This window comes from Echeneis naucrates, chromosome 9 (genome assembly GCF_900963305.1).
Source record: "Echeneis naucrates chromosome 9, fEcheNa1.1, whole genome shotgun sequence".
Classification (NCBI taxonomy): domain Eukaryota; kingdom Metazoa; phylum Chordata; class Actinopteri; order Carangiformes; family Echeneidae; genus Echeneis; species Echeneis naucrates.
In genome coordinates, this window is record NC_042519.1 from 6,717,296 (window position 1) to 6,735,174 (window position 17,879).

At 41.9% G+C, this 17,879-nt stretch overlaps 1 protein-coding gene across 1 annotated transcript in view; it reads right to left on the minus strand.

The window, feature by feature from the left end:
* Positions 1–17,879, minus strand: part of si:dkeyp-14d3.1 (transmembrane protein 132C) — a 120,806-nt gene that overhangs the window by 20,341 nt on the left and 82,586 nt on the right. Inside the window, exon 4 of the mRNA XM_029511031.1 lies at positions 13,521–13,707. Coding sequence (XP_029366891.1) covers positions 13,521–13,707 — 187 coding nt within the window. The remainder of the gene's footprint in view (positions 1–13,520; positions 13,708–17,879) is intronic.

Consider the following 17,879-nt stretch of genomic DNA (forward strand, 5'->3'; position numbering starts at 1 on the left):
TAAGTTTGGTTGAAAGGAGCTTGGTCGTTTGTAAGCATCAATTACTGAGTCCATTCAGCTTTGGAGTGAAATGATTATTAGTTGAAGGAGGACTAGCAATGAATCACAAAAATACACTTAATCTTCAAATGAATTTTCATTTCAACTTTATAGACTGTGACAGTGTTATAAAGCAATATAACCTGCCCTCTCCTTGTGCCACTGTCTTTGATTCAATTCCCCTGTAAATTAATTCTACGTCTACTGGGATTCCTACATTTCCAGAGGCTCGTCTGTAATACATGATGGGGTAAATGGTTGGGACCTGGTGAAAACGGAGGCTAATGCTAGATTACAGCAGCTGGAGATGACCCAGCAGGTTGAGACCGGCAGAGAGCAGGGCCTGGCAGTAATAAGCCACAGTGGGACGCCACAGTGATGCATCACTGCTTCACCCAATGAGACATAGACAGCGCAATTAAACACAAAATGGAGACCAGTGGAGAACATTAGCAGTGTCGCTCAGTTCAGTTACAGTAGTGAAGATGCAATGAAATATGGGCACTTGGAAACAGGAAAAATTGGTCTATTACCCGATAAGAAGCAAAAATTAATTTAAACTTTATTTCTGTACCTGCTGTGCTTTATGATCTTTTCTTTTAGCCTTTATTATAGCCTTTAATATCAGTGTAAGCTTGGCCTCATGTAGCAAAATGTGTGACTAAATTCAAGCACATCCTTCCTATTTGTATTTACTTTAGAAACAGAAATGATACACAGCGGTACTTGATAAGACTCAATATAAATTCAGATAAGGTAAATGTGAAGTTGGTATTATTCAGCCTGAGCAGGAGATAAAAGGTGCAGATTCGTTGCAGAGTGAAAATAGTTTTGGTTTTCTGGTATATCTCTCTTTGTATCAAATAAAAAGTAAACAGATGCCAAATATACATTATACATTTTATATATTGCTGTACAGCCTGAGCCTCTTGACAATGTCCTTGTCCTCACATTTATGCCATACTGTTTCATAATTAATGTGGCCATGATTTATTTAGAGGTAATCCATGGCTGATGTTATCTCAAAATCTCAAAAACCATGCACCTTTTGAGTGGATTATAATTAATAAATGTAAGAGATTATCTCACTTTTACAGCACCATGACTATTGAGTATTTATTTACTGTCCTTTGCTTATTCAAACTATTATTTATGTTTTTTAGATTTAGTCATCATGGATAAATCAATTAGAGGAGTCTCTTTAATCTTAGATTTTAAGGCATGATAGTGGGATGCCTTCTGCAGATTGTCTACAAGACAACACCTCAAGATAATGCAGATGCCACATTTAGGGCCCTCTCATTTAAATTTTGGTTGTGCTGGTCCTGGGGCAGAGTGGTGACTACTGTTGCCCCACAAGAAGAAGGTATGGAGTTTGCATGCCCTCCCTGTGCTTGTGTCGGTTTCCTCCCACCGTCCAAAGACATCATGTTCAGGTTAACTGGTGCCCGTAGGTCTGAGTGTGAGTGTGAGTGGTTGTTGGTCTCCATCTGTCTGTGTGTTGACCTGTCCAGGGTGACCTCGCTCTCGCCCAGTCAGAGCTGGGACTGGCTCCAGCTCCCCCAGAAACAGAAAGGAAGACGAATGAACAAATGTGCTGGTCCTGGTGAGTACAACATTACAGAAGTAAATTAAAGCACACAGTGATCCTGGAGCTTTCAGCATGTACAAAGGTTTCATGGCTCAAGTCAAGTATGCACACACTGTATTTTCCATAGCATCTTCTCTTTTCCTGTTGTTGTTCTCTCCCCATCCCTCTATCCAGTCTCCCCCTCCTCGACTTCATGCAGCTGGCTGCCCCCCCTGAGCCTGGTTCTACCCGAGGTTTCTACTTCTGGAAGGAATTTTTTCCTTACCACTGTCGCCAAGTGCTTTCTCTTTGAGGGAAATGTTTGGTCTCTTTAACAACTCCATAAAGAGTTTGGTCTGAACCTGCTCTTTGTGTAAAGTGCCTTGATGTAACTTTGTTATGACTTGGCGCTATATAAATATATTAGATTTGATTTGAAGTAAATGTATAAGACGCTGTTTGGCTGCTAACACCTGAAACAGGTAGCCCATCACCTACAAGCATTGAATTTAAAGGATGATGTGGTGTGGCAGCATAAGAGCTGTGCAATTATTTGAAAACAAGGCAAGCCCTGCACATCACTCTGCATGGGTATTATATACAGCACTCTGCAAACGTGGTGGGAAGCAGAGAAGAAGGGGCATTCGTGTGAATAATGTTCTACTTGTCACATCTTTCGGTCCTTCACCTCACTTTGACTCCACGCTGACACGCTCCCTCCTTTCGATTCCTTTCTTCAGTCCTATCAGTGACAAAACAAGCTAAGCTACTAATAGTTAGAAATCACTAAAGAACTAGAACTAGAACTGTTGCAGAGGAACAGTCGAGACAGTGATACAATTTTACAAACTCCAATCTTAATATTTTTAAATATGTTTCATGTATCTTGCTCTATTTGATTCTCATCTGTTGTTTCTGGTGTTTGCGTTTTACTTACAAATCCATCTGCTCCCTCAAGTCTCACAGATACAAGTCTTTTTGTTCAATAATCTGTGGGAGAACTGCCTGTCTGCTTTATCAAGGATCTCTCTGTTAGCATTCTGCACGCTGCTGTGGCTGGTAATGTGTTCTGGGCCGTAATTTCTGCCTGTGTCTCGGTTGGATCTGAAAATAAGTGAGATTTATGGTGTCAGCCTGAGTGACACAGGCAGCATGAGAAGTAGTGAAGCTGCCTGTCCGGGTGTTGCGATTAGCCTCTGCTTCCATACCCGACGCCAACACATCCACATTCTGACCCCACCACTCTGGCTAGAGCTACAAGCGAACAGGTCAAGCTCAGAGTTGAGTTTGGGATTTTGGGGGCTGCATTATTCATCGAGCAGCAGCAGCAGCAGAGAGAGAGGAGGGCGCTAAACACAGCATCTATGCTACACCTAATCTGGTACCTTTACCACGATGATTGATCACTTGTCATCAATCCTCTTTATGATCTTTCATGTCATTTCAAGAGCAAATGCATTTTAAAAAAGGCCGTAAAATATGCCAATACTCAACTTACCTATAGTGAATAAAATATTCATAGTTCGGATAAACATTTTCACCCTGTGATGATAAAGTATCTGTACGTGTGAGGAAACTGGAATGAGAGTAGGAGGCTAGTGCTGGAGACATTAAAACGCCACTCAAACAGTGTCCTGAGGCTATTAAGCAGACTAAAAGAGACATGTCCTTTCATCAGCTCCCGTGTCCACATTGTGCATTGTTCAATGTGGCACTTCCTCCCCTTTATTCCAGTGGGCGTTTAATTGGCTAGAATTGAGAAACATGGAGGAGAGTGGGAATAAAGGCCTTGGTAGCACCATGCAGAGTGATACATCACTGCATGACAGCATACTGAAGTGGTGGGATGATTGTGAAGCCAACACACTGCCTTTTAATGAGGGTCCCCTTCCTGCTCCCTTCTCATCCCTTCCCACTCCTGCACCGCCAAGAATCAACCACTTCCTCTCTCCCTTTTTCCTTGTTTCCTCCCAGCAGATGGGATAAAGGTGGCTGCAGTGCGTGGCACAGAAAGACCCATCTGCACCCAGCAGTTACCCCTCACTGCTTCCTAAAACACTTCTAACAGCTTTTCAGCAGCAGTGCCCTGTCCAAGGTAGAAGCTGGTCAGAGATTTGATCTGCTCATTAATGTTGGCTGTGGCTGGTTGGAAGATTAACTTTTGATGGTGGCTTTGAAGGAGAATCTGCTCCAGAAAGTGTCCATTTAAAAGGAGAGATAATGAGAGATCATGCCTATGATCACATGGACATAGTGAACTGGCACCACTTTGATAGGTACCTCATTCGGTAATTAAGAGACATTATGGAAAGGGCACTTCATACCCTGTCAGAGTACGTAATAGAAGTCAGTCACACAAAAGTGGAAAGACGTGAATGGGATGCATTGTGAGGCTGATCTTGACACAAGTGTTAAATTGTGGAACGTGGCACATTTCCCATCCCCACTTCTAAAATAGGGATGGGAATCTTTTACTATCTCACAATTCGATTCGATTCAGATTTTTGGGGCTACGATTTGATTCACAATGATTTCTGCTTCAGAAGTCTATAGGTGTGCAAAGGATCCTCGTGCTTTGCTCCAGTCTGCTTTGGAAGACAGAATGACAAATGGAGACATTAAATAGTCTTTTTCACATTTATTACATTTTAAACTTAAAAACGGAATTCATTATGAACACAGAATAACACGGAACTGGCCAACATTTTAAATAAAAATTGTTTGTTTGGTTTTTTTTCCCGCAGTAAAAAGTAACATCTGATGGGAAAATGCTCCAAGGTCCCCTTCCCCATGAATGAATGAATGAATAAATAAATAAATAAATAGATAAATAAATGTGGTGACCTGAATAAATGTATGCGGTGACCTGAGCAGCACGGTGGTTCAGTGGTTAGTGATGTTGCCCCGCAATAAGAAGGGCGCGGTCCGATTCTCGGTGGGGGCATCTGAACATGTCTAGGTTAATTGGTTATTGGAAATGAGTGATAGACTTGGCTACAACAAGGAGCGACAACCAGACTAGTAGAGACTAGACGAGACACCGGACCCCCCAGGGACTAGACTGGACCAAACTAAACCAGAGACAGGACCAGACCAGAGACTGGACCCCTGAAGAGACTAGAGACTAAACCAGATCAGACCAGACTAGACGAGACACCAGGCGCCCCCCCTCCAGTGACCGGACTCCCCCACTGCACAGCTTTTTTGTTTACTCTATATAACAACATACTGCACTTTCACAGGAGGATATTTGGATATTGCTTCCTGGCCTGTCTTCCGAGTCTTCACTGATTGTTCGAAAATCTCACTGCGATAGGCCAGCAGTATCACTCTAGCTGGCCAAGAAATAGTGCAGCAACAATCTTCTGTTGACAACACTATCCAGGGCTAGCTTTTTCCTCCTCTTCTCATTTGTGCTGTGAGTTCAGAAGATCATTTAGCAGTTGTGATTTCACACCTGTAGTCATGGCACAATCCAAATTTTCAGCAATTCTCCGAATCAACTTATTGAAGAAATTTTCTTTACAGTGATGAATTCACCAGCAAAACTCTGAGTGGTGCTCAGACTCTTTGATGTCCCCATAATATCAAGGCCTTTTCTATCAAAATCTCAGTCCAATCTCATAACAACTCATAACAAGTTTAAAAAACTATCCTGACTGAAAACAGAAAAGTAATAAAGAAAACATCAAAAGTCAAAAACTGTTTGGTCTGACTCTTCTAGACATACACTGAAATAGAAAATGCTGCATAAACTTTTACAGAAATTCTGGAGCTTAATGCACTGAGAGGTGAAGAGATTTATATTGTACTGTTGACCTCTCGAACTTCAAAGGAGGGCAACCAATGACGTATTGTGAGCTTGCACTTATTTTCATCTGAGCTGCTTGAGTGCTTGCTATATGTATAGGGGCTCTCAGTGCAGTTCATGGACAGTATTGATGTTTTTGTCACATTGAATTGCTCTCAACTATAAATAATTAATGAGAGCACATGATTTATGGGTAAACTTTGACTGCAGGGAGGTGTTACACTGATATGCTGCTGACAGGACAAATCCCCCCCCCCCAAAAAAAAAAAAATATATATATATATTAGTTACATTACGAAACATGCTCAGCTCTTTAAATTGAAATGCAATTTTTTCCAAAGAAAGAAGTCTGAGTGTGAAATCTTTTAAAGCAACATTATCTTAATTTCTAAAAGGAGCATAAAGAACCGAAAGGAAGTCATTTTCTGCATAATTGGCAAATGTGTATGTTTATGATCTGCAGGCACAGGACAACTTCAGTACAGAGCACCTGATAGTGTCTGTGCTTAAAATATCAAAATTATTGTAGGATCTGGAAGAATGGAGCCACCCTGTGCAGCTCGGTGACCATGAATTGAGCATCATGTGGTTATAGGTGTTTGTTAATAAAACATGGCTGGACATGTATTACAGTTCAGGTTTATAGGACAAATCAGCCACCATTCTCATGAATATCACACCTGTCATACATCTAGATCAATGGGTTAGGAGGGAGGAGTGACTGTCCCTGCTGAATTTTTACATCAGTCTGAGTGAGTTCTCCAAGAATCAAGGTCAGGCAACAGAACACAACTGGCTCTCTGTTCACCTATGAGTGAGCGAGCTGCAGGAGCTCAGGGTTGGAAGCTGGCAGGCACTTTGACTGATGCTGCTCCTTGTAAACCAATGCCCTGCTCATGCCTCCTGCTGTTTGCCCATTGAGCTGGGTCCTGGAGGCCAGGAGGCAGGAAAACAACCCTGCCTGTACCAGTCTGCTCAATTTCAGCCTGATATCTATCACACTCAGGCAATCGATGAAGAGTTCTTCACCGACAGCCAACCATGCCTGTAGGGGGATGACCTCCTGATCTTTGTCTGATTTCTTCACCCGTCTCTAATCGAGATCTATACCGCCAGCTTAGCTTGGCTTAGCTGCCCCCTGGACACGGACCTCTCTCAGCAGGCATAAAGGTCAGCTCCACTGTAGAGTCCATTACCACTAAAAAATACACACATCCTTTTGAAACTTCAGTGGCTTGGGATTAAAGTCAGAATGAATAGAACTGAGGCAGACTGTGAAATGGGATGTTAACAATTATAGCGAGATCTGAGATAAGGACATATGCGGACTCTGTCGCTTAAAAATTAGTCTGTCAGTCTGCGTCTGCCCGGCACCATCATTCCAGTAATTATTTTGTTTTTAAACTTGCTGTTCAAAGTTTCTTTCACCGTCGCTGACAGGGTTAGTAGAACTGAGGGCTGCAGCGACAGAGATGAAGGTTCAAGGCAACCCATTAGCAAAACTAGAATATGGAATGGAAAGCGGTTCCACGGGGTACAGGTCAGAATGGTTTCTGTAGGCAAAGCAAAATAAACATTTACACACATGCAATGTTTCGCAGTCGCAGTGGCACAAGAAAGAAGGCGCTTCATCTCATTGCTGGAGGAAAGCATGTCAAAAGCATTGTGGGAAAGGTTAGCCATCATAATGGAGACTGATAATTCTCTGATGTCCATGCGATGAGCCAACTCTCTAGAATTACATCTGAATTCATCTAAAGCCCTGGTAACATAGCAGAAAAAAAAACAAAAAACAAAGCAACGTTGTGCGAAAGTGTGTTTTAAAAAATAACAAACCCAGCCATGCAACTTTTAGCATTTCAATGACAAAAAGGATTGTAAATTCTTCTACTGTTAGTGACGCCGGCAGAATTTGCAATAAAAATATCTCTGTATCTATTCCTTTTGAAAGTTAGCCCCACTTTGTGGCAGTGAAGTGTACCCATGTAGTGGTAGACCTACCACTTCCTCAATTGTGCGTGCGGTGAAAATGTAGTGCCAGTCAGTCCAAAATTTCTTTATACATCCTGTGACGACAAAGGTATTGGACAAGGAACACAGGTAATCTTTAGCTTTATAACATCAAGCAAGAGCTCATCATGTTATGAATTAGCTGGGTATTTATCACAGTCCATTGTCCCAATTAGCATTACACGTAGTATGCACATATGCACACTGCGGCAGCCTCAATTAGTGCAACCACTTCATCACCAGTCTCTCCGCTGTAGCAGATGCTAATGGATAACTTGCTTGAGGTCCATCCATCAGCCCCTAATTGTAAACTCCATGACTCATGCTACTGTAAGTGCAGAAAAAAAAATTCAACTGTGATCCAGTTTCACTGACAGACATGAGCATGCAGCAGCGTGACAACGCGAGTGGGACAGGGTAGCTGAAGTTATTAGGCAGGAGAAATCAGGTTTTTCCATGTACAGTGTGCAGTGTATGCTTCACTGATAAATGGATGCATTATATTTGGTGTGCATGTGCTGCAGCATTAGTATAAGTGCTTGCGTCTCTCTATGTCTTGTTTTTCAGATTTCAATTGCTTGGCAGGGGAGATGAGCATTGCAACAGAGGGAATGGAATCGAAAAGAGTAAAATGAAACATTCATTGGAGGATGTTGATAGATGACTTTATCATGTGAGAGCAGAAGTGGCCAGAGAAGGCCGGGGTGATGATGTATTGTTTAACGATACATTGGAGCGGTACGTGAATACAAACGGCTTCTTTCATTTCGTCTCATCTCTGCGGCTCGGAAGGCCACGTGAGTGAGCACAGTTTGGTGTCTCCACTGCAACAGGAAGACTGATGAGTCCAGATATGATGTATGTCCTGTCCTCCTGCTCCCCCTCCATCACCAGGCATCCACAGCATGGGTAATGATGATGAGGGCAGTCTGGACAGAAGCGTATTACTTCACAATGGTAAAAGATAATGGACCGGCCTCCTACTGTGTAGGAGAATCTGCACAGGAATCCAATTACTGCCTTTAAAATCCATCTCAACATGACCTAAAAAAGCACACAACTCTTTCATACTTAAAGTGAAATAGAGAATGCCAACACAAGAGGGTGGAGGGTGACAAAGGAAGCAAGTAATCTAAATCGTAAACATATTTATGCATATTTTTTCTAGAGCAAACAGAAAAAAGTTAGGAAGGAAAAGGAGGTGGAGGTAAAAAAAAAAAAAGAGAGATCTGAAAAAGCAGCTGAAGAGAAGACAGGCCAGCGCAGGTGAGCAGAATCACAGGCAAAACAAAAAAAACAAAAACAAAAAAAAAGGATTCTGAGGCATTTCCTCGCTCTAAACTGACTAAAAAGTTCCAATGCTACTTTCATTTTCTGCTTTTGAAATAATTGCTGCATTTGCAGAACTGCGGCTTCACGGTTTGAAATTGGTGACAGAGTGGCGAGCGGCGCTCTGAGCCCTCCCATTGCAGGTGGGTGTGTGACAACACACAGGAGGAGCCATCTTCAAAGGGAGAGGGGAGAAAAAGGAGAAGTCATCTTTCTTTTTAAAAATGATGTTGCTGCTTTCCCAGAGGTGTCACCCATGGCAGAGCCCATCACTTGGCTGGGGAAATGCAATAAAAAGACCTTTTTATAATAATCAATTCCAGCAAGGGCGCAGTAATTTAAAACAGCAGAAATGGGCAGTGAGCGGGTCTGAGGAGCCATTGAAGTAATAAGCCATAAATGTGATCAAACCCAAAATAAGCTTCCCATTACTAATAGTCATTAGCTTTATTACATTACAACCTTTAGAGACATGGTCAGTTACGGCTCCTCATTCAGTTTATGAGATTATTTCTGGTCAAAACAGAATTACAGCAGCTTTTCCATTATGACAAAATAAGGTCTTGGACTAATTAGTGCTAATTACAGATAAAAGGACTTTCTAGAGCAAAATCGCGGAGCTGTTATGTCAACAGATGCCTTCAGCATGCTCTGTGAAGTCTGCCCTCTCAACTTGATTAAAAAAGATTGGAGAAACCCCCCCCATGTGTTTCTCCTTTTACGCTATCTGAAAAAACACCCTCCCTTTTCACCCCTGTTCCCCCCAGTCTGTTTCTTCACTTCTTTACTCCACAATTTTTATTCTTTCTTTCTTTCATCTATAACCTTGATTTACTGTCAACATCACTGATCATAAAAAATGGCACCAAATAGACCATATGAGAAAAAGGCTTTCAATTCATCTTTTTGTAGAGATGCATTACTGTAGTTAACTACAAAGGCAGCCATAGACAATCATATTTCTTTCAAAGCTCCATTAAGCGATATTTTTTGATATTAATACTGAGCGTCTGTGATATAAATACTGCTGATCCCACTGAGGATCAACACTACAGTTTGCAGCTTACGGCAGCTTTCGGTCCTGTTCTGCTCATTGCTAAGGCTCTCAGAGACCCAGATCTTTTTCTTAGAAGCTAGAGATTGAAACAAGAGGCACAAGCTTTCACTGTTTGACTCTCATTCCACCAATGGTAAAACACTGGGCTCTGATGGGTTGTTAGCGTTGCTTTGTTTTCCATTTGATGCCAAAGTCATGTTTAAAACTGGCAAAAAGAGAGTTACATCAACATACTACAAATCAGATGCTGAATACGGTCAAGCCACAGGCTTGGAAAGTACTGCGGAATTTTAACATCACCTTCTTGACGGCCTCTGCCAAAGGAGCTATTTCTACTGGGAACTCTTCTACTTGATGTTCCTGCTCAAATCCTTGTGTCCTCGGACTGTCCGGTGGCTAAAATCCAGATGAAATGCACTCAAAATAGAATCTTAATAAAAAGCTTGAAACACTCATCTGAGTCATCTTCAATTATAACTGAGCGCTCAGAGAAGGAAAAAAAAAAAAATGCTTAAAGAGAAACACTAAGGAGTTTTTGGATTAATCTACCCCGGTTTTACTTCACAGGCAACATACAGCCTGTCCAATGTTCCTGGTGGAGCTGCATGTGGCCAGAGAACAAGACAGCAGGAGCACTCAGGGCTGCAGGAAGCCCATTTACAGTTACCAAGTCTGCTGCTGCTTCATCTTAGCTACTCTGTCACTTCTCAGTGACTTCACTTTTGTTTTCTATTGGAATATCAGTTTGTTTTTCCTTAGGTGGAGACAGGTCTATGTGCATTTGTGTGTGTGTGTGTGTGCGTTTGCGTGTGATATGTCTGTGTTTAAGGTGGAATGACAACACTGCTCTTACATTACCTTACTTCCTCTTTTCTATCAGCGAGGAGTGTAACACAGGGGAGGGAGAGGAACTTATCTGTGGGCCTTTCATGCCACAGTGATCCCGAGTAATCTAATTCAGCCTTCCTCTTTCTCGCTTGTGTGCCTCTCTCATATTGGTGCATGCAGATTGCAAAAGCCATATGCGTATGTGTGTGTCCGTGTGTGTGTTAAAGAGAGAAAGAGTGAGGCAGAGCAGGGAGAGAAAAGGGGACAGAGGGAAAAAGAGGGAGTTAATGAGTTCTGAATGTGTCTGCATACATAAGTATTTGTGTTGTGTGATAAGCACCGGGGGTTTGGCCAGAGATGCAGTGCACCTTAGGAAGTTGTCTCTGTGCTTTGTGTGCAGCCGTATGGTGAAAAAAAAAAAAAAAAATCAATCTGACAGAAAATAAATTAAACATTACTATGAAAGGTACATACTCATTAGTAAACATGATCCTTTTCAATACACTGTAGCCACACACTCTCTAACCAGATAACATCTGCTTCACTGACTCCCTGACAGAGCCGCTATAGCTGAGGAAAGAATGGGAACAAGGCTTTTTCTGCATGTAAGACACACACACACACATACAGAATCATCGTCAAGTTTAGCAAATAATTACAAAATTAGGTCAACTGAGATGAATTTTTGCCCACGTGAAAAAAAAAAAAAAAAGTTTAATGATTGATAGCGGGCCATGAATCCCTGTCTTCTATGTAAAATGAGCAGAATAATCAGAGTACAAAAGCTGACGCCTTCAAGAGTGACTGATGAGAGCATGGTAGATTTGAGAGATGGCTGGGCTTGTTCAAAGGTTTATTTTGGCAAAATCAGTGATAAAATGAAATGAAATCAATCAATGAATATTTTTCCTCATACTGTGTTTTTCAGCGAGCAGGCAACAGCAAACCCTTTGGCTGCGTGGAGCCTTTGGAACATAATCATGCAAATCTCTGTAGATCTTTGTTAGTGAAAGGTGTGGGAGCTAACTATACACTCCTAGAGCAAGGCAAGTATACTGTTGATATATCAATGACATGAAGGACGCGAGAGAAGAAATTCAAACAATCCTGCAGCGTTAGACACATAGCATCAATTATCCTGAGAGTGGATCAGTGAGTGAGAATGCGCCACACTCCTCTGAATCCAGGAACAGCCACCCACAGGCATCTATTATCTACACAGCTACAGGCAATATTTAGAGTATAACATTGACACAACAGTCAGGTTGTATCATGCAGATCAGAAGCACCAGAATAGAAATGAATTCAATCTTTGTTTTAGTAATCAGCGCTGATGTGACAGCACATCTTTCTTTTCAGTCAGTACAATTGATGTTGCTCATTCTTTTTCTTTCTTTTTTTTTTCCACCTGAATGTACTTGATCTAAATCAGAAGCCGTGCTTTTCGAGTTGCAGAGCCGAACTGTAAGAGATATGTGAAAGGCTCTCTCTGTGAAGTTCTATAGGGGGAGCTTTGGTAAATCTACACAACAGAGTCGCTTTGCCTCGCTGAGGGAGACACACAGCTTCAGGCTTACCCTCAGGCCAGAGCCACCCTCTAGACACCATCTGAGGCCTGCTGGGAGCTACAGATGCTCTCACCCTGGCATCCTCCTAAACACGCTCTGCGGGCACAAACCTACATTACTGCTCTGCCTCCTTTATCTAAAGGAGCAGCAGTTGAACAAAGATCACTCAAATTCCTTTTCTTTATAAGTATAAGTAGTATAAGTAGTAAAGTCCTGCCATCAAAAGTCAAACCACAGCATGCTCTCAGTATTATCAGCATAATGGACTTTAGTAATCAAACATAAAAGCACTTATAAAGACTGGGTCCTTTCAGAGTGTTATTATGTGTGTACAGTGGTTCTACAAATGGGATCTCAAGACCACCATGGGGCCTTCAGGGAATTCCTCAGGGTCCAGTATCTCAATGAAAGAACGTGTGACTACTTTCCACATGACAAATACTTTATATAATGAAACATCCAATAATAAAATTCTTATCGAATGTGTGTCTGCAGTCTAATTTGTGTCAGTGAAGGGGTCCACTGTGCTGTATGATTGGATTATCACTGACTGTATTAGTGTGTATGCAGCATTTTCAGTGTGAAAATGCTGCATACACACTAATACAGCTTGTAGGTGGATGCAATTTTACTTATATCACGTTTTTATTTGGAATGTTTTCTCTCTTGTGTTTTCTTTGCGTGGCAACACACACACTTCAGGTATATTTGGGCAGACAGCTCTGGGACCAATGTGTAAAAATGTTCCCGTAATTTTTGTCCCCTAGTTAGTTTGATTTGAATATACTACACTTATGAACAGAACAATGAAGCGGATGTACTGTCCACCCCTGCTGAGCAGCGCCCGATGCAGCATCTGTGTGACGGCTGGGGCTATGGCTATGTTTTATTAATGGCTTTAATTGGATAATATTTGTCTGTAAGATGAAAAAAAAAAAAATCAAAAAAATCATCAGAAGTATCAGAAGACGGTGAAATTACTTTTCCTCAACATAATGTAAAAGCAATTATCGTGCTTGCTATTTGAATGCTTCTTCATGCTCTCTTTTGCTAAATGCTTTATTGAAAATTAGTACAAAACATGTAACCACATCATGAATACATTCATATTTATGCTTCAGGCTGCCACTACTCAGGCTGAATCATTTCCAATCCAGTGTTTCATTCATCTGATAAAAGAAAACGTTTGCAAATACTAATTCACAGTGTAAATTCAATAAAATTTCAGGATGCACTAGTTTACACTGAGTGATAAGTTTGGAACAATAGACTGAGGCATTGAACTGAGATAGAGGTGGAATCACTCACCATGGCCAGGGGCACGATACCTGCTAGGTCCTCCTGTGCCAGCCGGATTTCCGTCTCGGCCTCTTGTGTGGCGGCACGGCTTGCTGGGTACTCCACCTGCCAGGCCATCCAGCGGCTGCCCAGAGGCTCTGGGAAGCTTTCCATTTTCAGATCCACCTGGAGGACCCTCTGAACCCCCATCTCAGATCTGCCAGAGAGGACAAAAAAGTACGAGCGTCAGTGAATGGTTAAGCAGATGGCTTGGGAAGGCTTTGAGAAAGAAAAAAAGTGAATGTGTGTGCGTGGAACGAGTCCGCGAGCTCATTCAGCCCACTGTCTGCTGTAATGACGCCAAATGGTGAAGGCTGATGAATGTGTCTGTGGCTGAAATCTATGACATTTCACCAACTGAGATTCTTCAAAATGTCAAGTCCCTTTGTGTTTGACTCACTGGTCAACTCTCCACTTTATGGAATAATATAACCCTCTTTTATTTTTTTTTATTCCCCTCACACTTTTCCCCAGGTGATGTGCACTGTAAATAGAACCTATAATCTCGCAGCTGCTCCTCAGTGCGGTTCAAAGGAATCCCTCACCCCCGCTAAGGTGTTGATGGTCAGGTTTGTCACCAGTGCCCTTGTTTGCTGCAACTGAGTGTAAATACACGGCAAGCTCTGGTACAGTCTATGGCAGGCCTGAATTAAGTCAGACAAATGGAGACCGTTGATAATAAAATTTTCCATGGCGCCATAAGTCTCTGGTGCTCAGGGTTTAAATATAGCCTGCAGGCAGGAAAGGTCAGCTTTACACGGGAGCCGGAAGAGATAGGAAATAGCGCAAGATCTGTTAGCCATGTCTTGCGTGTCAAATGGCAGGACTCTGGGCCAATAAATATCATGCATGGCATGGCACAAAACAGCATTCTGTATTTTGAGCATGGTGAATGACAAAGAAAGAGACTAATAAATCCACATGGTGTTTTGTTAGGGGGGAGGGTGCATTTGTACTAAATACTGTAAAGAATTAAGCAGAAAAAAAGCCAGATTTAAAAGCCCATTTTGTTATCGAGCCAACAAAACAGTGCCATAAAGAGAGATAATTCACATTTCGGAAAGATGGGAGGAAATCTGTAATGGTCTAAATTATGAATAGTTGACTAAAAACAGTAAAACGATAAATAATAAAAAATGTATTATCCATTAGTGTTGTACTCACATATGTCTGACACAATTCTCAAAGCATTCACATATTCTTGAGTTTTATTCAGAGAGAATTAAAGATTTGTTGTGCAGCAGAGCACAACAACCCAATTTTCACATCCAACAGAGGTGTGCATCAATAATTAAGATGACAACCAAATAACTTGTATCGCAGTTCATAAAAAGTGTTCCAATCAGAGTGCAGGAACTGATGAAGCCGAAGTCACGGACGTTCACAACTCGCCCTGAAAGACAGATGCTAATCTCTGCTTGCAGACCCGGTGGAGGCCACGAGCATCATAAGGCAAACAAAGTTAACAGATGATTCAACGGACATCCAGCAATAAACCTCTGAGCGCTCCACAGTCGCCCAGCATCACACAGGGTCTGTGTCAGCCATTAGCCCAAATGGCCTACTTTCTACAGCACAGGCCCATTTTTACTGCAGAAAAAAAAAAAAAAGATTTCACATCACATACTGTTCTCACACACACTTGGGCAACAGAACAAAAGTGACTCGTTTGAATGTGCTATACACACACTACTATACATACCATACTTGACAAAGTTAAAGGGCCTCCAGAAAAGCCAAAAGTTGTCTGCAAATGTTTTTTTGGGTTTTTTTTCTCCTTTTCAGATGTCAATTATTTCCCCGCTCGCCTGCATGATCTGGTTGGCAATTTAACAGCAGCTGTGAATGCTATGAATTTTATGGGCTTTACTGATGTTGTTTTTTTGCACAAGAAAGGTTGCCGTAAAATATTGATGTTATGAACATGTGCAGTGTGGGGTAAAAATAGTCCTTCTGCTTGGTTTTAGCATGCAGGCGTGCGGCTAATTTAGCATTTTCATGACAGAAATATCCAACTTCAAAAGAGGGACTGAAAAAACGATGACAGTAGTATACAAACCATTGCTGCGAAGGGTGACGGAAGGAAACACAATTTTAGGTGGGTGCAGAGAGGACAAGAGTGAATGCACATAAAAAAAAATAAAATGAAAAAAAAAAAAAAAAAAACAGCCATCACTTCAATTATAGGCTGTTAGTCGTCTTAGATAGATGAGACCTTTGCAGGGGAGTGAATGGACATTGTGGAGAAGATCTGTACGTGAATTCTGCTGAAAGTTCATGATTTTCATTGCACAAAGCTGCCGCTATAATAAATACAATGTTCGTGGTTAAAATTAACACAGTTTTTTATGATAACGCTTAAAAGTCAAAGCTGCTGGCTGCTGTATATCTTGTTAAGTTGTGTAGCAGATGGCACTAAGAGGGAATGGTAAACAGAGACGTTTTGGACTCTTCTCCACACAGCGAAAGCCTGGCAGCACTCCGCCTTCGATGGCGCGCTGTACTTGACCCCCTTTGACACATGTCATGAAATGAAACCTGACAGAAACATCGGTGTCAGGGTGAATGTGACTCAGGCGTTGAGTCGGGCACATCAACCATAAACACCAGCATGCCATCCTGAGCTGACCTCTTCTCTCCAAGTCTGATAATCACATGGCTCTCTGGGGGAAGCTGTTCATTTCTCTGTCACTTCCAGCATGCAGCCTAATTCAATTAGCAACAAAGGGCCTGTGGATGAGTGCCACACAGCTGGCCTCAGCCTGATAATTATCTGTAAACTAGCTGTGGTTTGACTAAATCTGAGGCCAGACAGAGTACCGGAGGGCAGCCAAAGGCAACAGAGAGGGGTTGAGTAGATAACAGGCCCTAAAGTTGGAAGCAGCTGGCCCTCTGGCTTTAGAGACCAGACTGGAGAGGAAATCAGACTTGACAAGATGCTGCCCGAGACGGCTGACAAGTGACTCACTGAGAATAGCATGGAAGTGGCTGAGAGGATGCTATTTAGCCACACTGAGGCCCATACATCACAGCGATGGCTGCTCTGCTACAGTAAGATAATCAACTGTTGTTCTATATTCAACTGATATGAGGGTGGAATCGATCTTCTCACCTACCCAATGTCAAACTAATGCTTTAAATTAAAAATGGTCAAAAGATGAAGTCAACTGTCCAAGACATTCATTTCATTGGTACATATGAGAATGAAAAGCTGAAAATGGTTTTGGTTTTTATTAAAATCCCAAATATCCATTGACGCATTTTCTCTGACATTATCAGCAAATTATTTGAATAATATCTTCAACTTCCTCCAAATGCCCTTTCAGATGTATTATCAACAAATCCAAACTTCCATCGTTCAATTTCTGTCTTTGCTAATTACACAGTCGAAAAAGCTCTTTGCTGCTTCACCTTATCTTGATGGAGCCTGTTGGAGAGCTATTGAATTCTGGCTGCGAGAAGGTTACAAAAAGTGAGATTTAAATGGCAGAATAAATAAACAGACACAGGACCAAGTTACAGGAGGTTTTCCTTTTAAAGAGATTTCTCCAGAGAACGAGCAATAAATGAAAGAGCTTCTATTGTTCCATTATCAAACTGACAGTGTCATTGTGACACCTCTTGTTTAATTTCTCCCAGATGTGATAGGGATCCATGCGTCCACTGCCTCGCCCAGGGGGGTTTAGAGACCAAGAGAAAGACACAAGTCTTTGAGGGATAAACAAAGCTACATTTTCAGATCCACTTTCTTTCCTTCTCAGCCAGTAGACCCAAAATTCCTGGATACACTCAGGAACCGCTGAAACTTGAGAGCATAATTTTGCCTCACGTCTGGCAAAACATTTCAAGTGTGGACCTGACTCTCTTTTTTGTGAATATGTTTTATGTATAAGATCCTAGAATAAGATGCAGAGTTCATACCACAAAGGGGCCATAACAAACTTCAGCAGAACAGCACGTAACACTGCAGATTCACTGTAACAAGAGATGTTGAATGGAGGCAGATGAAGATGCATAATGCAAACGGGTGGAACCAGAGGAAATGTTGTCCAAAAACATTCTGAGGCAGCCATGTATAGGTGTTCAGTGTGTAAATGTGTGAGTGTATGTTTGTGAGGTGGGCGTGGGGATGGGTTGGGGGAGGGGGGGGTCAACTGTAAACTACTTGTGGAGCGAAAAAAAATAATCAAATTTGTGGCTTCACTGGTGCTTGAAAACAGCACCCTGAAACTCTGCTGTTCTCATGCTCTGTCACCTGGAACAGCAATAAACCAGTCAGCACAATGAAGCCAGGACGTGTGCACGCACACACGCACGCACGCACACACA